General features: G+C 43.4%; 1 protein-coding gene across 1 annotated transcript in view; it reads left to right on the top strand.

Moving 5' to 3' along the window:
• Positions 1-15,122, top strand: part of aig1 (androgen-induced 1 (H. sapiens)) — a gene marked incomplete at both ends in the record, with an annotated part of 39,869 nt that extends 24,747 nt beyond the window's left edge. The window contains 3 exons of the mRNA XM_083790501.1: positions 985-1,100; positions 4,965-5,131; positions 15,058-15,122. Coding sequence (XP_083646627.1) covers positions 985-1,100; positions 4,965-5,131; positions 15,058-15,122 — 348 coding nt within the window. The remainder of the gene's footprint in view (positions 1-984; positions 1,101-4,964; positions 5,132-15,057) is intronic.
• Positions 15,123-23,212: the final 8,090 nt, after the last annotated feature.

The raw sequence follows: 23,212 nt of genomic DNA, 5'->3' as shown, positions 1-23,212 counted from the left end.
CCCAGAATGGGTATACGTATCACGATACCATGGACGACATCAGTTCAGATCGTGGCGACGATGCGAGGATACGACGATGCGACGCGATTCAATGACATTGATACGGTAACTATTTAGCAAGCACATTAAATGCGTGTGGAACTTGCGTGGATATAAGTGAGTAAACACATGTGATTCTCTGGCAAATATCATGGACGTTATATTTGAACACGTATATGAACAAACACCACCCACGCCTTGACGTGAGCACAGAGAGTCTACACATTTATCGGTAGACCAAATGTATAGCGAACCCATCTTTTCATGTATTTTTTCTTCCTAAAAGTATACGAATTGTGTTATGATTTCTTTTTACATTCAAGTTTTTTAACCTTGACATTTCCCAGAGTATCATTTTGCCAGTGTTCCTCGTATTATATTATTTCTCCTGCGGTTATAGGCTATTTGGTAATAATATGGCATTATGGCGGGGGGGGGGGGGGGGGGGGGGGGGAGGCTGAGTTACACTTTTTTGTTCACAGCACACACCTGACAAAAGACCATTGATATTCAACATTGACGGCTGAATAGAATGGTTTAGTTAAATGCGATGCATATAATATGTATGTGACTTTGTTGTCCGAAGGTATACGTTATGTCAGGAGATGTACAGTATAGTTGGCCGTTGGGTGTGTGTTCTTTTAATATTTTCCAATATGGGCCCCCTTTGAAAAAGTCTGGACACCCCTGGTGTAGTGTGATCAAGTATAGGGCGTTCATTGACCTTTTGGTGTTAGCATCATGCTATGCTTCAGCTATTGAAAAGCGAGCTTGTAGGTCTGCTATTTTTTTAAAGTCGTGAAAATGTGGCGAAAATCATTGAATATTATATATTTCAGAGCGAACATTTTTAACTAAAATATTTGCCCCGGAAAACTCCCCCTCTCTCTCTCTCTCTGTCTCTCTCTGTCTCTCTACCGCTGCGTCCCCCGTCCCCCTCCCCAGCACACCACCGTGCTTCCGTTCATCATCATTGAGATGCGGACCACCCACCACCAGTACCCCAGGAGGGCCTGTGGCCTGGTGGCTGTGTGCTTCTTCGCCCTGGGATACGTCCTCTGGTAAGCAAAGCTCTCTCTCAGCTCCATCTCCACCGCCATTCCAATGCTATCAATAATGTATATTGTGTTGATATTATAGCTGCAGGGGCTTTATAGTCGGAAGTGAGTTTTCTCCTCCTCCGACGGGTGGCTGGCATCTCCCGTATAGAGAGACAGGGTGAGAAGGTCAGTCACACGAGAGAGAGACTGACCAAGGCGCAGTTGGAGGGATCACATCGACTCACTGCATGGCCTTGGAACGTCTGGGGATCCACCCCAGGAGGAAGTCACTAATGTTGCTCTGGAGAGGGGAAGTCTGGAGCTCTCTGGTGGAGCTGTTGCCCCCGTGACCCGACTGCGGATAAGCGGTTGAAGATGGATGGATGGATGGATGGATGGATGGATGGATAGTTGGGATTTCACTTCTAGTGATTTTTACTACAGTTGACTAGTTGACTATAGTTGCCTATAGTTGACTATAGTTGACTATAGTTGCCTATGGCTTCCGGTTGTTCTTAGGATTGATTTTAAAATTATTTTACTTGTCTATAAAGCTCTCAATGGTCTTGCACCTTCCTACCTACATGACTGCCTGCCTAAATATGTCCCAAACCGCCCTCTAAGGTCTTCCACTGCTGGCCTGCTCGCTTTGCCTAAAAAAATGGCAACTAAAAAATACGGGGAAGCAGCTTTTTGCTTCTACGGGCCGTCGGCATGGAACAAGCTCCCACTGTATCTTCGTCAGGCAGCCTCTGTAGACATTTTTAAAGCTCAGCTCAAGACCCACTTCTACAACATTGCTTTTAATTGATATTTTATTTTTTATTTTATTATTATTATTTTTTTTTTTTGTTATCCATGTCCTCACTGTATTGCATTACTGCTTGTTTTTTGTTGTTGCCTTGCTGTATTGCATTACTGCTTGTTTTTTGTCGTTGCCTTGCTTTTCTTTTATTCTCCATTGTTCTGTAAAGCACTTTGAGCTGCATTTCATGTCATGAAAGGTGCTATACAAATAAAGTTTTATTATTATTATTATTATTATTATTATTATTATTATAGTTGCCTAAAGTAAAACATTTACAGATGACTAAAATGTGACAAAAAATTTTATGGAAATTGATTCAAAAGACTGATGACATTATGACTAAAACTACATGAAAATGTGCTGTCAAAATGAGCACGGCAGACATGCTGAACGAACACATAGAGGATGGAGAGTGCTTAAACTCATTGATCCCATTTAGGTCATTTGGGACTGACGTCGAAAATTTAAAGAAAAGTCTTCTATAAATCCCGAAAAGGTTTTCAACCGTTGTCGTTCTCAAACATATTCATGTCAAGGACCCCCAAATATATATGACCCCCCCCATCTGAAAATATGTTGTTCCAGGGACCCTCCCAGTATAGCAAAGATTTGAGTCATATAAACTTTGCTCTGTATAACAATATATATTCAAAGATTTCAGGCACGTTTTCAGGATTCTTTTCAAAACATAACAGACCTACAAGTTGAACTTGTAGATCTGCTATTTTCCAAGAGCTATAACGGTGCTTTAAAACACCAAAAGGGGTTCCCCGCCCAAAATGGGCTAGTCAAAGAAGCAGACATTATATAGACAGACCAGTGGGCGGTGGCTGGAATCTGTGTGTTTTCTCATGGTTTAACATGCCGTATGTTTCATGTTGTTGCTGGCAAACTGGGACACATATATCAATTATTATTTTTTCTGTCTCTATATACGTTAGTCTCTCACGCACGCACGCACGCAGTCTAGGCTTTTTCGAGACAGTGGGGCCTCCCTTGAGCCTCGGGGGTCGTGGGTGTGTTTCTGATGTGTTTAAATGGGAGGGCTATATTATATGATGTGCCAAAAAAGAAAAAGGAACAGTCGTGAAGTGAAAGTACTATAAAATGTGGGAAGCTATACAGCTATTAACCCACTTCAGTCCTGAGGACGATTCTACAAAAATGCCTTCTGAAAAAAAATATGTTTATATGTCAGTCGTTCTCAAACATTTTCATGTCAAGGACCCCCTAAAGCTTAGATCATGTAATATGCCGTCGACCCCATCTGAAAATATGTAGTTCCAGGGACCCTCCCAGAAGCAAAGATTTGAGTTAAAAACGTTCACCCTGAAAGAATATATATTCAACGTTTTACGCCACATTTTCACGATTTCTCCAAAATAGCAGACCTACAAGCTCGTAGCACTGCGTTGTGTGCAAGTATAGCACACATTGTGTACATTGCACCCTTTCCTCCCTCTCTCTCTCTCTCTCTCTCTCTCTCTCTCTCTCTCTCTCTCTCTCTCTCTCTCTCTCTCTCTCTCTCACCTCCCAGTGTATGAATGAATGAACCATTGTAAAGTGGTGTAAGGCTTTGAGCACTGGGAAAAGCGCTATAAAAATGCAATTCAATTCATTACTTATACCATTATACTCATTACAGAAGAGAGCAGTACGAATCATGCACAAAGTGCATAATAGAGATCACACAAACAGTCTATTTATAATTAAAAACGAGAGTATTGGAATTCTAACATATCGTGGAAGCTATATACACACGTTATTAATTATATTTAGGGCAAAAAGCTAAACATTGCCAGTTAATTTACAACAGTTATTCGAACCCAGTTCAGAAAGTGGGGATAGTAGGAGGAAATTTGACTTTAACCCATTTCGGGCGGGAACCCCTTATGGCGTTAATAGCAGATCTACAAGCAGATCTGCAAGCTCATAGCGCGCCACCGAGTGGTGCGCTACGAGCTTGCAGGTCTGCTATTTTTGAAAAGTGGTGAAAATGTGGCGAAAATCATTGAATGTATATTTCAGAGCGAACATTTTTAACTAAAATATTTGCTTCTGGGTGGGGGTCCCCGGAACTACATATTTTGAGATGGGGGTCCGTGGCCCAATAGAGATAATTCTGGGGGTCCTTGACATGAAAAAGGTGTGTGTTTGTTTTATCCCTCAGGATGTGCTGGGTGCACCAGGTGACGGGGGTGTGTGTGTTTGTTTTAAGTCTCAGGATGTGATGGGTGCACCAGGTGACAGGGGGTGTGTGTGTTTGTTTTATGTCTCAGGATGTGCTGGGTGCACCAGGTGACAGGGGGTGTGTGTGTTTGTTTAAGTCTCAGGATGTGCTGGGTGCACCAGGTGACAGGGGTGTGTGTTTGTTTTAACTCTCAGGATGTGCTGGGTGCACCAGGTGACGGGGGTGTGTGTTTGTTTTATGTCTCAGGATGTGCTGGGTGCACCAGGTGACGGGGGTGTGTGTTTGTTTTAACTCTCAGGATGTGCTGGGTGCACCAGGTGACAGGGGTGTGTGTTTGTTTTATGTCTCAGGATGTGCTGGGTGCACCAGGTGACGGGGGTGTGTGTGTGTTTGTTTTATGTCTCAGGATGTGATGGGTGCACCAGGTGACAGGGGTGTGTGTTTGTTTTATGTCTCAGGATGTGCTGGGTGCACCAGGTGACGGGGGTGTGTGTTTGTTTTATGTCTCAGGATGTGCTGGGTGCACCAGGTGACGGGGGTGTGTGTGTGTTTGTTTTATGTCTCAGGATGTGCTGGGTGCACCAGGTGACGGGGGTGTGTGTGTTTGTTTTATGTCTCAGGATGTGCTGGGTGCACCAGGTGACGGGGGTGTGTGTGTGTTTGTTTTATGTCTCAGGATGTGATGGGTGCACCAGGTGACAGGGGTGTGTGTTTGTTTTATGTCTCAGGATGTGCTGGGTGCACCAGGTGACAGGGGGGGGTGTGTGTTTGTTTTATGTCTCAGGATGTGCTGGGTGCACCAGGTGACGGGGGTGTGTATTTGTTTTATGTCTCAGGATGTGCTGGGTGCACCAGGTGACAGGGGGGTGTTTGTTTTATGTCTCAGGATGTGCTGGGTGCACCAGGTGACGGGGGTGTGGGTGTACCCTCTGTTGGAGCGCATCGGGCCCGTGTCCCGGGTGGTGTTCTTCTCCTGCGTGACGGCGCTCATCTCCACCTTCTACGTCCTGGGGGAGATACTCAACAACTACATCTGGGACCAGCACTACGCAGGTATGTGTGCGTGTGTACGTGCGTGTACGTGAGTGAGTGAGTGAGTGAGTGAGTGAGTGAGTGAGTGAGTGAGTGAGTGAGTGAGTGAGTGAGTGAGTGAGTGAGTGAGTGAGTGAGTGAGTGAGTGAGTGAGTGAGTGAGTGAGTGAGTGAGTGAGTGAGTGAGTGAGTGAGTGAGTGAGTGAGTGCGCGCGTGCGTGTTAGTATATCTCTGGGGATCTGCATTCTCTCTTTCACACACACAAAATTAACCATCTCTCTATCTCTGTCTCTCTCTCTCTCTGTCTCTCTCTCTCTCTCTCTCTCAAGACAAGATCAAGTGTGAATGAGTGACAGCTGTCAGTCACATCCAGGACGGGAGGACGGGTGTTTTTTTCCTGCTCATTTTGACGGACAGCACAAGAACAGAAAAAAGATCCATCGTCCTCAACCGGTAAAACTAGGCCTTCCCCCCCCCCCCAAAAAAATATCATCATAATCATCATCCTAATCGGCGAGGACAAAATGATGGCGCCACCTGCTGGATGGAAACCTTCAACGGATCGTCCTGTTGAACTTGAACTTGATTCTGAAGATTTCCCTCTCTTCATGAAAGGGACTCATGGCCAGGATACGCATCGACATCCATGCATGCACACACACACACACACACACACACACACACGCACGCACGCACGCACACACACACACACACACACACACACACACACACACGCAGGCTCAGACACACAAACAAACAATCTTGCTTGCTCACACAATAACGCACGCACACACCCGCGCGTGCACACGCACACGGACGCACGTCCGCACATACATCGCACGTACACAATATTATCATTAACCTTACATCATGCTACTTATATCCTTCGTCCAACAGTTATTGTTATTATTATTATAATTTTTTTTTTTATCATTGAAGAACTCCTTACTCTCATATTGTACAGTCCTCTAACGGGTCGGGGTCGATCAAACAGAACTGGAACATGTGACAGTATATAAACTCTGATCGTATATTCCGGACCGCATGTTGTACCGATGGAAACGTATATACGTGAACACCATGTGCATATTGTGAGAACGACTGATCTCCACGGCGTTGTGTAGAATCGGTGCTCACGCGCGTCTCAATGGACACAGAAAGAAAGTACATGTGGGTATGGAACCCTTTTTGGTGTTAGCATCATGTTATGCTTTAGCTATTTAAAAATAGCAGATCTACAAGCTCGTAGGGCGCCACTCGGTGGCGCGCTACGAGCTTGTAGATCTGCTATTTTTGAAAAATCGAAGAACGACTGACATTTTTAGAATCTGATCTCAGGTCAGAATGGGTTAATCAGACCAGTGTGTGTCCAGTTGGAAACCTCGTATGAATCTGATCTCAGGTCAGAATGGGATAAGCACAAACACAGGGGCTGCACAGGAACTCGTCATGTGTCCATGAGTTTAGTGCTCATTTTAACCCATTTAGGCCCTGACCTAAAAAATATATATATATATAAGTTTTCTAAATCATGACAATTTTCTGAAAGGCACATTTTAACGACTTTAAAAAAATAGCAGACCTACAAGCTTGTAGATCTGCTATTTTTCAATAGCTAAAATTATAACATAATGTATGTAACCACCAAAAGGGGTTAAAGATGGAGTGCATGTGTCTATGGAGCGAACATTACTCCAATTAGACCCCCCAGGTGTGGTTATAATATTCAAATATGCAGTCTTCCCTGTGTATTTTTCTTTGGTTTCTTCCTGAAAGCTGAAAGCCTTTGTGTCAAAAAGGCCCAATCGAAATAACACAATTTTAGTGACATCATAACCCTAACCCCTCCCCCAACCCCTGCCCCATTATCATACAACAACAGCTGTGGGCAATTAAGGCTTGAGTTCAGGTGGGCGGTGCTAAGGTGGAAACCATGTATATAGTTATTGAACCTGGCGGGTGTGGCCGCATAAAAACATAATTTTAACACTTTCTGTACACTTTTTTTGAAAGAAATCTTCCTCCTAGTAAAATCATAGTACCTGGTGATCATGTTTTAGAGGGGGGGGCACTCCATCTTTAAAGGGCCACTTCACCCCTTCTGCAACCAGATCTTATTTTAATGATGTTTGGAGACAAGAAACACTTTCCTGTGAGTTTTTATGTGGGTAATTTGTGTTTTCAGATATTTCAGTATGTCAAAGTGTGTCCATGGGCTCCATGATGTCATCGACACTGGGCTCACTTCCTTCCTGGACTACAATTCCCATACTGCTTTGGTCCACTGCTCCTCCTCGTGGATAGGGTGAGGGGCTGTCTTACTGAGACAACATGTAGTCCAGGAAATAAGTGACAATGATAATGGACACTTTGAAATACTGAAATATCTAAAAACAATTTTTCATAAAAACCCCAGGAAAGTGTTTCTTGTCTCCCAAACATTACAATAAGATCTGGCTGTTGCAAAAGGGGTGAATGAAGTGGCCCTTTTAAGATGGCACCATTTCCATCTGCTCACTCCGACTCTCAATGGTGAACTATGGACAGTTCAGGAACCCTGCCTACTACCAATGACATCATCACTACTACCAATGACATCACCACTGGGGATTCCCGAGCATAGCAGTCCCATATAGAGATTCACACAAATATTTACATCAATCATTTTAAGCCTAATCAAGCTATCCAGGATGCTGGTGAGGTGAGTCATGACCACACAACACCTTTGATTCCGTGAAGAAAATTAAAACTGATAAGCATTTATTAAATGTAGTATTCTGTGCTGTCGGGAAGAAACCACATAACTCCAAAATGTGCATTTTTCAGGAAATGAAATGTATACATTTTTCAGGAAATTAAGAAAACCTAAAATATTTTTTAAACAAAGCAATACATGCCCCATCAAAGTTGGTGTGACTTTATATATTGTCAAGTTAGTTGTTTTAGCAGACAGTTTGTGCCTCCAATGGAGTTAAGAGGTTTTGTCCAAAGCGCTTTGTAATTATTTCCATTGGTTCAATATTTTCAAAACTACACACAGATGTAAAGGGTGTTAACCCATTTTTGGCAGGGACCCCTTTTGGTGTTAGCATTATGCTATGCTTTAGCTATTGAAAAATAGCAGATCTACAAGCTCTTAGCGCGCCACCGAGCTTGTAGGTCTGCTATTTTTTTTTATCGAAGAACGACTTACATAGAAACATAGCTTTTTCAGAAAACTGTCAGGATGTAGAAGACATTTTTAGAATCTGATCTCAGGTCAGAATGGGTTAAATAGCACTGATTCATGCAAAAAAATTAAAGAAAATAAGTTACTTAGGAGGTATGTACAGTATTAACAGTATGTACAGTATGTATGTACAGTTGCTGGGAAAATTAGCGTGCTGAAATTGAAGCCATATTTGTTCTCAAAATAAAACATGAAGTTAATTTGAAAGCTGAGTTGAGAAATGAGCAAGCCCATGTCTAACAATGACGTCACTTTGGTGGGCAGGGTTTCTGAACTGTCCACGGCCCTCCGTATGAGATGAAGAATGAGTATAGAGATAGAAATGGTGCCATTTTATTAGTGAGGACCATTTATATGAAGATTAGGTTGAGAATGAATGAATGGACGAACAAATGAACACATTAATTAATGAATTAATGGATGAACTGTGATGACTGTTGAAGAATCTTGGACATTCAGTGTCCATGATGTATCCATTCCGTTACATGTTCAACTCCTGAGATTGTTCTCAAATGTGATGGAGTATACGATATAAACACAGGCTGCCATGTGACAGGACGTGGATGCAGTCGGACAGACAGAGTGGGCCAGAGAAAGACATAACAGAGCACAGAGACATTTTAGACATTTAGCAGACGCTCTTAACCCATTCTGGGTAGGAACTCCTTATGGTGTTTTGAGCATCATGTTATGCTTTAGCTGTTGGAAAATAGCAGATCTAAAATGGACGATCCAGTGCTGTGCTAACAACAGAACTAGCTAACCGGCTAACGTAAGTAGCATTATGGCTCGATCGATCGAATGCACTATAAAAGCGCAATTGCCATTAATCTCCGGCAATGGCGTTAAGCGTCAGTATCAAAATTAGGCTTCAATTGACAATAATCTTCGGCAATGGCGCTTTAAGGGGATCCTTGCAACATGTGAGAACCAGCTAGTGCACTCCTAATATAGTGTTGTAGTAAATAAGTGTCTGGAGACCTGACCTGACTTATGATAAAAAATAAGAGCATTATGAATGGTGTGCAAAAAATAAAATAAAAAAATCGGACATATTGACCCCATCGACAGACCTATAGTCTATGCCACGGACAAGTGTATACGGACATATTGACCCCATCGACAGACCTATAGTCTCGCACAGCCAGACAACTATTCCACAATCTCTGGTATACTTGGGCGTCAAATCCTAGAACACTAAACACATTTTCTTTTTGTTACACCATCACTAAACACGGGTATTTTTTTATTTTTTTTTGCCAATGTAAATAATGTAATCAAAATATATTGAAGTACGTCAATACATGGCAACTTGAAGTACCCCCCCCCCCCCCCCCCCCAAAAAAAATAAAAAATAAATACCGGTGAATAACTTGCATATTATTTTAAAATAATACAAAAAAAAGAAGAAATGAAAAAATAAATAAATAAAATTTAAATAAAGTCTAATTTGGGTGTATGGGATTATTCAAATTCACCCGAACACCTGCATGTAGAAAAAAAGTGAGGGGCGCTCACTCGATCAAGTCTAACTCGATCATGTTGATTAGGTAATGTGAAGGTGATGTAAAACAAACGGTGCCAACACAAATAGCAAACGCCATTACAAATAAAGAGACAGTCTTTACGTAAACAACACAATATGACGTACATTTTCCCTTCATTGTCAATGCGTTCACTAAACAAACTTTGAACTCAAATACAAACATTAAATCTGTGTATAGGAGGGGCTAGCGGCCCTCAAAAACAGGCAAGGAAAGCAAACCTACCTTCTATGATGTCACTGAGCATCATGAAGGCACTGAAAGACCCACCCACCTCAGACATCAGCAACATTATGATGTCACTGAGCATCATGAAGGCACTGAAAGACCCGTCCACTTCTCAGACATCAGCAACATTATGAACATTAATCGCTTTGGGTATTTAGAAAAGCGCTATATAAATTTGAGCTATTATTATTATTATTATTACAATACAAAATAATTGTCCGGGTGAAAATCACCTGGGTTTAGTGTTCTAGGGTTAAATTCATTTGACTTAATGATTCGTTTGGATTGCTATTGTTGTGCAACAGTGAGGGAAGCTTGGTCATTATTTGACTCTGACTCCTCAAAAGGTGAGCTTTTGGTTGGTGCAATGAGACCAGCAGTTATGCACAATAATAGTAACATTCCACTGACTGAATGTACATGATGTTTATATATTGAATATAGTAACATTCCACTGACTGAATGTACATGATGTTTATATATTGAATATAGTAACATTCGACTGACTGAATGTACATGATGTTTATATATTGACAAACATCAGAATTGCCTCTGTGTAATATTGTTCCTCTGCCATTATATTCACAAGCTATTTTGGATGAATTTGCGCGACAGTAAAGACAAAATGGAAGTGAGGAGGAGGCGATCATTTTTCCTCTTTATCGCTTCATCATGATCAGAGCTTGTAATTCCATTCTCCAGACTGCATGGAACTTAACCCATTCTGGGCGGGAACCCCTTTTGGTGCATGTTTTAAAGCATTATGTTATACTTTAGCTATTGAAAAATAGCAGATCTATACAAGCTCGTAGCAGGTCTGCTATTTTTGAAAATTCGTGACTGTGGCGCAAATCTTTTTACTAATTCTTTCAGAGTTTCAACGTTTTTAACTCTAATCTTTGCTTCTGGGGAGGACCCTGGAACAACATATTTTCAGATTATTATTATTATTTACCAATTACATATATTTTTGGGGGTTCTTGACATGAAAATGTTTGAGAACCACTGACCTATAGAAACATGGGTTTTTCAGAAAACTGTCATGATTTAGAAGACATTTTGTAGAAATCGGTCTCGGTCGAAATGGGTTAAATTGCGAGAGGCAACCCGTCATGGCCACGCGAGACTACGAGAGCGGCGCAGCCGCGCATAGAGGTCCAGCCGGTCGCATTGCATTGTGGGTCTGAGTAAAACGGACATACACAGACAGACGTGCAGGAACATGCATGCACGGACAGTGTTGCAGCAGGTCTAAATGAATTGTTTGTTTGGGACTGAAACACAGTCAGAATGCTCATGAAGACGGTCACAAAGAGACAGTGTTGAATTGTTTGTGTATATTTCATGGAAGAGCAGATCTTTCACATTGGAGATTATATGCCCTCATGGTCTTAAATGTACTGACATATGGTCCCCTCAATAAACTACCGGTGACCTACGCTGCCTGTAAATCATCCGTGTGTACTTTGCAAGGTAGAATGTGAGAATTAGACGTTGCGACGAGTTTCCTGATCCTCACCTTAGAGTGATTAAAGTTGCCCAAAAGCGCACAAGGTCGATTTCACTCCTCCTTCCGGTTATAGGAACGGAGTGCATTCTGGGATGGATTGGGCCAAATCGTGAACGCGCTGGCCGTTTAGTATATAATTGCACGTGTTCACGTGTCATTGCCCAATAACGTGAGCGTGCACTGGCTCGAGCTGCAATACCAAATTTGGCCACTATGTCCATTTCAGCCTCCGGGTGCCGTCTCTATTAATATATACATACTCTATAAAAAAAATTAAAAAATATAGTCAGATCTTCACAGGCTGCTTCATACTGAAGACATATCTCTGTTTAAAGGTATATTCAGTGATTTCACTTAATTCAAATATCACTTCTTTTTTTTTTTTTTTATAATCCTGCCTGAGTGTGCTGACCATAATAAGGAGTTCCTCCATCTCCCTAGAAAAAAAAAAACCATATAGGTTTTGTTTTTGGCTAGGTGGCCCAGCCTTCATCTAATCAGGATAGAGAGGGGCCTTCCTCCAATCATGATCGAGTGGGCCTTGGTGCACGTGCTGTTGGCCTGTTGTGTGTGTGTGTGTGTGTGTGTGTGTGTGTGTGTCCCACTGTAGAGCGTGTGCATGTGCTTGTGCACATCTTGTTACCGGGGCGGACCGTGTTTTCTTTTCTTTTTCTTCAAATCACCCAAATCACTGAATGCTCCTTTAAGGCTTGATTCATATACTTAGTTGTACATAGCTGTCACCCGACATAGCGGATCTACAAGATCACAATGTGTTGCGCTGTGACGCAGTGCGAGGTGGTATAGATCGCGGCTATACTTTTGGCAGCGCGCCGGCCCTCCCCCAGCGATCGATTACGCTTTTGACACTCTGGATGATTAAATTGCCATCCTGAAATGTTGAAGGCCTCTCAAGAATGGTAACACAAACCTGTCTATGCGTGCATGCGTGCGTGCATGCGCGCGCACGTGTGTGTGTGTGTGTGTGTGTGTGTGTGTGTGTGTGTGTGTGTGTGTGTCTTAGCAGACTGTGTGGGAACGGCGGTCCAGTCCATTCATTACAGAGAAATATTATCAGACTATGAGTTCATGTTTGGCCTGCCTCGCTCTGGCACGCTTTCACAGCAGACATAACACACACACACACACACACACACACACACACACACACACACATTCACACATGCGCGCACATACACAAACACTATATCTGCGACCCTGTGCAGGGATGAGCGCGCACACAAGAGCATGCATCCACACACACAAAAAAAAACATGCATGGACACATGGGTATACGCCCACAAGAACGCAGAGCAGGAACGCGTGCGTGCGCGCGCGTATGTGTCTAGGAGCGGTTGCACTGACACAGTATCCCCAGCTGTTGAGTGAATAAAGCGGCGAACAGGACAACTAACCACTTTAGCAGATGGCCCTCTCCATGGATACAACACCACAAAACACCACAACGGTGAAATCAAATAAAACACTGTCCACTTTCTCTAACCCCTTCTGGACGGTGGGAACCCCTTTTGGTGTTTTAAAAGCATTATTGTTATACTTCAGCTATTGAAAAATAGCAGATCTACAAGCTCATAGCTCGGCACCAAGTGCTATAGCGCGGAGCTTGTAGGTCTGCCTTTTTCTTTTTTTATCGTTGGAAATGTGGCGCAAATCTTTGAATATATATTCTTTCAGAGCGAACGTTTTTAACTCAAATCTTGTGGTCCCATGGAACAACATGGTGAAAGATGGGGGGGGGGGGGGGGGGGGGTTGGCAGTCAAATACAGATAATCTCCTTGACATGAAAATGTTTGAGAACCACTGACAGAAACATGCGTTTTCCAGAAAACTGTCAGAATTTAGAAGGCATGTATAGAATCTTTTCTCAGGTCTAAATGGGATAATAACACCACTTAGACAAGGAATGGGAGACTGCTGCTGCTGCTGTGCGTGTGCGCACCTGGCTGTGACCTATTAAAAATAAAACACTTCTGTATAAAATACCAAATGATCTCACTCCGTTCTCTGCTATATGAGTCCCAATTTTCATCCGTCTTTTTCTATCCATATCATTTGTTTAGGATGTGAGTGCTGGGGCAATTCTTTAGCCCCCCTTTTGTGAGGCTTGAACTCACGACCTTCATTCATATTATGAGACCGACGTGCTGCCTATACAGCACCGATGACGCCTGCACATACAAGTTATTTCTATGGTTGTTAGACTGGTCTGTTTTAAGAGCTAAACCACGACCTCGCGCTATACCGTATCGGCGCTTGAATTCCTGTCTAAAGAGGACGAGACGCGAGGACCGTGAGGGCGACGCCATGTCGCTCACATGGTGCTCCATGGAAGGACAGAAACATGCGCAGTTGAGACCAAGGAAGCTGAACGCGGAAGTGTTGGCTGCATAAAGCCCATCCCAAGTTTCTTTCCTTCCATGGAGCAACATGGCGTCGCCCGTACGACGCCATGTTGTCTTCGCGTCTGTCTCGTCCTCTTTAGACAGTCCTTGATGTAAACGAAAGCAGCTATAGAGCGCCGCAGTCCCTCCCCCTTTCAGAAAAACGAGTGGCCCAGGAAATGAAAACCCAATGCATTCATTAGAAAGAAGAAAAGAGACAACACTATTTGTTTTGTTTTTCGTCTTATAAATTATTTGATCGGCCCAAAACATTGTGTTCATTGTCATGATTTGTCACGATCCGAGTTGGCTTTGTCCGCGGCGTAACCGTCTTTAAATAAATTAAATAAGAAGTGCCGATGGGATAATGCATTGGGTTTTCATTTCCTGGGCCACTCGTTTTTCTGAAAGGGGGAGGGACTGCGGCGCTCTATACCGAGTGCCCCGGAAATAGATTGATTGTTACTTCCGGTTCACCAAAACAGCTGGTGGCCCTTGAAAATAAGGGCCCGAAAACCGTGGCGTGTGAGGGGTAAACTTGAATGTGGCAGGGAAGGAGTTTTAAAGTTTTAATTATTATTATCATTCTTTTTTTCTTGGGCTTTCTTTCTTGGGCGATCCTAGACCGGTTTGGCACATGCACACTGCAGTTCACTCCTTGTATAACCTCTCCATGGTTTTGACGAAACACGCAATGTGTCTTTTCTGATCATCCGGTCATCTCGATTGGAGCATTGGCATTTTCTAGACAGCAAGGATGGCCTCATTTTAGCTCGCTAGCATTGACGCTAAATATTTAGCATCTGAAATGGACCGGCAAAGCGGACGTGCGTCACACTAAAACCAAGTAGATCCGGGTCGGCAGTCTAGTGCTGGTACTTTCAACCACCAGGTGGCAGTGTTTGAGTAGTTTTCCCACCGCTGACAATGATAGGGATGCTGGGTTTTAAGCAGTTAAGACTAGGCCTATCCCGTCACCAATGCTCAATTAGTCCTTTGATTAGTCCCTCCCCAACCCGTCCTTGTCCAATAGGCACGTTAGCAGTGAAGAGACAGGTCATGCTGTCCTTCTCACCCATCGAGATGCATGTTAAATGACGGGATTTCTCCATTATACATAATGGATCATTTCAGATGCAAAACCTTCAAAATGTCAACCAGGCCTGCAGTAGGCCTAGGCTATATGCACTGGGCAAATGTGCATGACGTTGTTTAACTAAACTAGAAATACAGCGTGGAGTATTCCTGTTGCACGGTAAGACTACGGTCATTAGTATTATAGCATTATTACCTGGGTGGGTCAGTCGTGTAACTTTCCCGACGTTAAGCCGTGTAAATGTTCAACAACACAGCCAAGCAAAATAACATTGACATGCTAAGCTTGACCTGCATAGCAACAGTTGTTAAACTATTTGGATTGTCGTTGGACAATCGCTTTTTTGGGGTGGGATGTATAGCGAAGGGCTAATTCAAGTCGAACACCGACCGACGCCTCCCCCCCCCCCCCCCCCCCCCCCACGCCTCTTCCTGCCTGCTCCCTCGCGGTGTCACCGTTTTACGGGGCGGATGATCGTCGTCTCCCTTTGAAAATGAAAATGAAAAAAGACGAGGGAGTCACAAAAAGACACAAAGGAATGTAAATTTGGGGACGAGTGTCTGCGGGGAGGTGGCAGCGTGCTGCTCGCTGTCAGAGCGGACCCCCTTCTTCTCGACACCCAGCGAACCATCCTGACGAATCCTCTCCTCTCTTTCTACCCCTGCCATGCACCACCCCCCCCCCCCCCCCCCTCCCTCCCTACATCTATGCTTCTCCTCCTTCAAAAGGAGAAATAACCCTCCTCTTCTCATATCCTCCTCCTCTCTGTTGTTGGCAGTGATATATTTTCTCTCCAGAAGCTCTCTTTTGTGTCAGATGACAGACACACTATGGCACTTTTTTGTTGTTGTTGTTTGTTGTTTGATTGGTTTGTCACGAGTGTGAGCATGATCGTCACTGTCGGCTGTCGGGAACAAATCTCTTATCTCCATTATTTGAACTTGGCCCCTATACTTCATCTCACAGTATCGCACAAAAGTAGTGAAAACAAAAGGCAAAAGGAACCGTTTCAGGCGGTTTCCACACGCCATGATCCACCGTATCGTGTTTCCAAAATGGGCACACATCTGTGGTGGTGTGTTTCGCTATAGTTTGCAGTGCTGGAAAGTAATTAAGTGTGCATGCACGCAACAAGTCCACGCTACAATTCCTTTGAGAGGTGTAGTTATTACGTGGACTTGAGTTGAAGGAAGCTCATGCTTCCTTCAATGCATGATGAGTGAGCTGGCCGCTTCTTATCCCCTGACAAGGGGAGAGTTTCCCCGGTTGGACGCAGTGCGTGGAACGAACACGTTATTCCGACCAGTTCCTTTTCCCCTCCATCAGGCATCCCGGCTGGCCACGGGGAGGCAGTATAGAGATGAGGATTACTGCATGTTTGTGTGATGTTACTGTATATTAATACAAAACAAACATTTGTCTCGTCGAAAATAGACAATCTAATTGTTGTGAGCTTGGATCAGCTTGGATTTTATATTTTGTAGCCTACTTTTAACTTTAGCAATATATTTAGCAATATATTTTTGTATTTTTATAGCTGGTTTGTCAGAACTGTGTGTGTGTATGTGTGTGTGCATGCGTGCGTGCATGTGTGTGCCTGCGTGGGTGCGTGTGTGCCTGAGTGCGCGTCTGCATGCGCGTGCGTGTGTGCGTGCATGCGCACGTGTGTGAGTCACACTCCGCTAAGGAGAGTTTGACACTGCATAGTGTGCTCATTAGCACATATGAGTTTTGCTGTGCAAGCGTGTGCGTGTTGAAACGTACATAGTGTACTGTACATGTACTGTACCGTATCTGTGTTTGTGCGAGGGTGTGTTTATGTACACATGGAGGTGTGTGCGTGTGTGCGTGCGTGTGTGTGTGCGTGCGTGCGTGCGTGCGTGCGTGCGTGCGTGCGTGCGTGCGTGCGTGCGTGCGTGTGTGTGTGCGTGCGTGTGCATGTGCATGCGTGTGCATGCGTGTGTGTGTGCGTGTGTGTGTGTCATCTCTTCATTAACACGTCAGCTTCTGTACTCGGAGGTGACACATTACAACATTCTTCTCTGCATAAATTATCATATAATCTGCATAATAACGCCGGATAGACAATCTTTTTGTTGAACCCTTCACCACGGTTCAATTCAACTTTGGAATATAAAAACAAAACGCAAAACATCCTATATTTATTGATTGTTTCCCTTTTTTCGTATTTACCCGCATAGATCTACATGTTAAACTGTTAAACCCCCATCATTCGTACTGTGGGGAAATCTTTCGCAGAAAACAGCGGATCCACAAGCTCACAATGAGTCACTTTGCGACCCATTGTGAGCTTGTAGATCGTCTGTTCACTTTGAAGACATTTAGCGAGCGCTACAGTACAGCCCTGAGCAGTGAGACAGTCATTACACAGTGAGACAGTACAGTACAGCCCTGAGCAGTGAGACAGTCATTACACAGTGAGACAGTACAGTACAGCCCTGAGCAGTGAGACAGTCATTACACAGTGAGACAGTACAGTACAGCCCTGAGCAGTGAGACAGTCATTACACAGTGAGACAGTACAGTACAGCCCTGAGCAGTGAGACAGTCATTACACAGTGAGACAGTACAGTACAGCCCTGAGCAGTGAGACAGTCATTACACAGTGAGACAGTACAGTACAGCCCTGAGCAGTGAGACAGTCATTACACAGTGAGACAGTACAGTACAGCCCTGAGCAGTGAGACAGTCATTACACAGTGAGACAGTACAGTACAGCCCTGAGCAGTGAGACAGTCGCACTGAGGAAAAGACAGGAAGCAGAGCTGGAGGTAGCACAGACAGAAATGTTGAGGTTCTCTCTGAGAGTAACGAGGATGGATTATAGGACCAGGAACGAGTACATCAGAGGGACAGCGTATGTCAGATGTTTTGGAGATACAGCGAGAGAGGCAATGTTCCCTCTAAAAGAAATTCGGTCTGAGCAAACACTCAAACCTCCTGAGCAGACATCAGCAACTATACTGAGCAATCATACATCACCTTGACACCAACTATCCAAACGTTAGATAATGCGAAGTGAGCGCCCCTCACTTCACACAGGTGTGATTTTTTTCTTTTTTTCCAAATTGATTTTGGTATACGAGTGAATCAATGAATACTTACATAAGCAAGTTACAACATTTTTATTTTATATCAGGCAGGTAGGCTAGCAATTTTAGGAATATTCAGTTAGTCTACATATCAGTGGTTCTCAACCTTTTCAGGCTGTGACCCCCCAAAGTAATCATATTTGAACTGGGGACCCCCCACCCAGACAAGCAACAGAATGGTTCCACAGATAAATATTGTGAAAATAGCCGATCTACAAACTCGTTGTGAATTTGTAGATTGGCTATTTTCACAAGTGTTGCCTCTTTCTTTATTATTTAATAATCTGGCCAATGTTTGACCAGTTTTTATAGCATGCATGCTTTGCTGATTACTTTTGATGCAGTAATGGTATTTTTCTTTTAGAGCCTTTGAGGTATTATAGAAGTCTTAAAAGTCTTTGTAACTCCCATCACTCAAGAACGATCAAGTCAGTAGTTATTTTTTATTGGTAGTTTATTAGACCAACTTCTTCATCTAGTAAACCAACCTCAAACTGTGCAAAACACAGAAAAAACAAACAACGATCAGAAACCCATAAACATTTAACACATATGAAACACGTGAGAAAACAAAGGAAATACATAAATACACCGTACCTTACTGGCAGCATAGTGCAGTGAAGGCGTGGCGTGCACAGAGCACCCCCTGCCCTTTTGGCAATTTTGCTCTTAAAAAATGACAAATCTTGATAAAAAACGCTTCTACTATATTATTTAGGTCCCCACAATCTAAAGCTATGTTTCTATGTCAGTGGTTCTTCGATAAAAAAAAAATAGCAGACCTACAAGCTCGTAGCGCGCCACTCAGTGGCGCGCTACGAGCTTGTAGGTCTTACAGCTTGTAGGTCTTACAAACATGAAAACATCGCAGGTTGCAAACATGCTATGGGCTAGTCAGCTTCTACCAGGACATGACCACATATGGTAATTTACCGGAAATCACCTGTATTAGCTACTTCCGTTAACAAATCCACCAGAAAGGCAAGTTCAAGGCAAATCTACATTATATTAATAATACGAAAAAATATTGTAAACTGACTGTATGGCAGTCATAGGCCCTCATTTATCAATTGAGTGTAAAATCTGCCCCAGATTCGAGTGTAGGTTTCGTAGTATACACCCACGTCGCCACGGCATTTATGAAGTGATCGCAAACAGCTGATCCTTCCTTAATTTCGTTCCGACGTTAATAAATGTGACGGCTGAAATCTATCTGGCACGCGCTATGAAATCAAGCCTCGCCCTCGTTTTTGCGACATGAACAACTGCAGTACGACCTTGGAAACCATAGTTACATGACGAAAAATGTCAAGCCTTGCCTTGCCTTGCTGCCCGCCTCACCCCCCTCTAATACACACACAGTCACACACACACAGACGCACGCATGCACACGCAACTTGCAAGCAACTGTCACTGTGTGTTGTTAGTTGTATATACAATTATAAAAAATATATATTCATTTAATATACAACAAGATTAGTGAACGAAAACCTGAACCTGTGATACTGTGAAGCATTAATTAAATAACATTGCTCACGTCATTGGAATGAGTTTAGACACGCACAGCCCGTGACAAATGCTGTTTTGCAAATAGCTGCATCTCCTCCTCCGCTCCTGTTCTGTCTGTCTCTGTCATTGTCGTGACCTGCATGCACGTTTATGACATTACTGTATATTAGACTGCCTCCCTGCGCAGCCTAAAACTTATGTGGTAGGCCTACTGGTGCTAGGCTATAGTGATGGTGGTCCGTGAAGTTGGCAGTGGCACCCGGTGATTTTCCATATGACGAAAAAAAAAAAATGCGGTCCCCACTTTCGCTGCCTCGGCACTGTCGGCATGTCACATTTAGTGGCATTCGAGCGCGTCGGGTTTATCCTTAATTAAAAGGACGAGACGCGTAACGCGAGAAAGACATGGTTGTAGATTGCAGTTGCCGTTGGTTGGTAGACTGTCACTTGACTATGGCTGCATAGCCTCGGTCCCAGGCTCACTTAGCCTATCTGCGAAAAGAAAAGCTAAAGCTGCAGCGCTGCAAATGCCTCTCGATCCATGTCATGGAAGTTAACTATTCCAGGAGGGTGGGGGGGGGGGGGGGGGGGTCGGGGGGCTACCGGTATGCGCTCATGCAAAACGCTGTTTAAATGGCTTAAGCATCTAACTTGCAACATTGTTTTTTATTGCGCGATTTTAATTGCTTGCACACTTGGAAATATCCTACCAATTTCATATGACATGCCTTTACAATTTTTTTTTCACATGTATTATTAGTTTTATACATTTTAGGAGTGAAAACATATGTTTAGATGCCTGTGGAAGCATGTCAGCATTTCAGACAATGCTGCTCCGCTTGTGTATGACAGAAAAACAGCTGAGGACAAAGCCTACGACAGCTCCCGACCTAACGTGATTGTTGTCCTGGCTCACGTTCAAGTTCAAGGTTTTGCGGAAATGGGAAATGGCGAAAATTTCGGCATGCACCCATATTTTGGCGTACGTACGGTTGATACATGAGGGCACTAGTTTCTCAGATTGTCGAACGTCAGCAGCCCCTTATGGCCCCTACTACTATACCAGATATGGGCTACTATTATATACAGTAGCTCTACATAGCAGAGGGATTGATTGATTGATTGATTGATTGATTGATTGATTGATTGATTGATTGATTGATTGATTGATTGATTGATTGATTGATTGATTGATTGATTGATTGATTGATTGATTGATTGATTGATTGATTGAAGAAAGATGTATTAACAGATTGGAGAAATACAGAGAGAGGTTCCATATGGGACTAGACCGCTAGAGATTAACGTTAGCTTCCACGTGTTGTTTCATTCACAAGTACACCGGACTGGAGGCTTGTTGTGCTGTAGTGATAACCACGTTAGCTAACCAGCTAATGCGAAGCTAACGTTAGTCCCCCTCTCCTTGTTGTTGCGCACAGCCGTGCTTTTATCCACACTTCCATCCGTTCGCCTTTTAAATCTAAATGTCCCATCAACGCACGGGTCCCAGGCGCAACGCGATCTTATCTGGTTCTCGGGGTTTCATTAACACTGACTGCACTGCTGCAGCAGTGCTGCCTGCTCCTGCTGTTACGTCTCCACCTCTATCTACAGAACTCGCCGCGCAGACGGCGCAGTCATACACAGGAGGAGAGGAGAGGAGACCAAAGAGTCAAACAAGGAGGGGAGGAGACCTGTCTGCCTCGCCTGTGTAATCTAAATAAGCTGTAAAATAAATAGAAATAAAGTTTCAAAAAAAAAAAAAAGCCCCCGGGCTGCAGCCCACACTAGCCCAACGGTAAGTCCGGCTATGGCAGGGTGCACAGGGTAGCATATATATATACAGTATACAGTATAACGTTCCATTTTGTGCCATGTATAAAACCTCACATGTTCATAATGATTCAAGGTTAAAGGTTCTCCTTTTTGTTACATCTTGTGTACAGGCACATACTGTACCGACAATGCAGCAGCATAACAATAACACAAAATATGATACAATGATCATGATAATTGTGATATATTGACTTTAAAGCAACACGCTCTCCTGCGAGGGTGCACTGGACGTGTAACGAGATGGTGTCACATACAGTAGGCTACATGATGGAAATATGCTATTGCGGTGGTAGCATATTATCGTTCTGACATCTAGCCTTAGTGTTGCCACATGCGTGAGACCGACACAGGACGCTTCTCTCTCTCTCTCTCTCTGTCTGCACTGGCACACACAGGAATACACAGGGCGGAATGTATATAGTGAGACATGACGTTACATCTTGATGTCTCACGCAAGCGCACACACACACACACACACACACACACACACACACACACACACACAAACACACACACACACACACACAGTCTGTGTGTGCTGCAGCTGTGCAGCGTTGAGTCCGATGCGGTTTTATCAACATTATTCAAGCGAGATGCATTGGTTTTATGGCCTATATTTAACGGCAATATTAGGCTAATATAGCTATGTATGACACCTGGATTTACCCACGAAATATAGGTTATTGTCATCGATCTATCGATACAGTCAGACAGACAGACAAGACAAGACAGACTTTCTGTCTGTGAGTATATGCAGTGAGCACAGCTGTCCTGTGCTCTCATTGGCTGTAATACGGTTTCTCTGTGGATGTGCGGTCGCAACCCTGTTCATGTTGTATGATGTCCAGTCGGCGAGAGAGTCAAATATCAAACCTGCTAGATATTCAGAAACGGTCGGTAACGCGTCGGTGAGTGCTTTTATTGGCGCTGGATCTGCTTGCAGATCCTTTCACACAGCTAGATATTGCATCAGATCGGGAGTTTTTGAGTGCCAAAAAAGCTCTCCAAAAGCTTAATCGGAGCAAATACCGTGCAGTGTGTACGGGGCCTTAATAGAGTGATGAAATATATTTACAAAGTAAAGTATTGAATAGATGGACAAAGGCCAGAGCTATGGCTCATCATGTACATGGTGTGAGCTACTGTAGGGTCTGAGCACTGAAAGAGGATGTGGTTTTGTTCAGGTCTTGTTTGTGGTTAGGGTGGTTTCCTACGTCTCTACATGCTTGTTGTGAAACCCTAAATACATAGTAGAATAGCAAGAAGTGTATTAGACACAGTGATGAAGTCAAAAATGACTTGTAGGATGTATGTGAATATAAAGACAAACATAATGTGGCAATATTGGTGGATTGAAGTTTAGTGTATTTATTCATGTTTTAAGTAGAGATACTGTATCGGTATCTGGCCCTTTTTGGTCATATCAGGTCGTATCGGTATCGGTGAACATGCCAGTCTAACCCCTGATCCGACACAGGGGTAAGGGGTTGACACTATGGCAAGTAAAACAAATGTTGGGGCATGTGGAGTTTGCTTTGGAGTTGCACAAACTGCAAAAAACTAAAGACTGTTAAAACTGTCTTAAATACATTACACATATGTAATTAATACTAATAATAATATTGATAAGAAAC

The sequence above is a fragment of the Protomyctophum parallelum genome (genome assembly GCF_964188405.1).
Source record: "Protomyctophum parallelum genome assembly, chromosome: 19".
Classification (NCBI taxonomy): Eukaryota; Metazoa; Chordata; class Actinopteri; order Myctophiformes; family Myctophidae; genus Protomyctophum; species Protomyctophum parallelum.
Note: the sequence above shows the minus strand (reverse complement) of the source record. Positions and strands in the feature narration are given on the sequence as shown.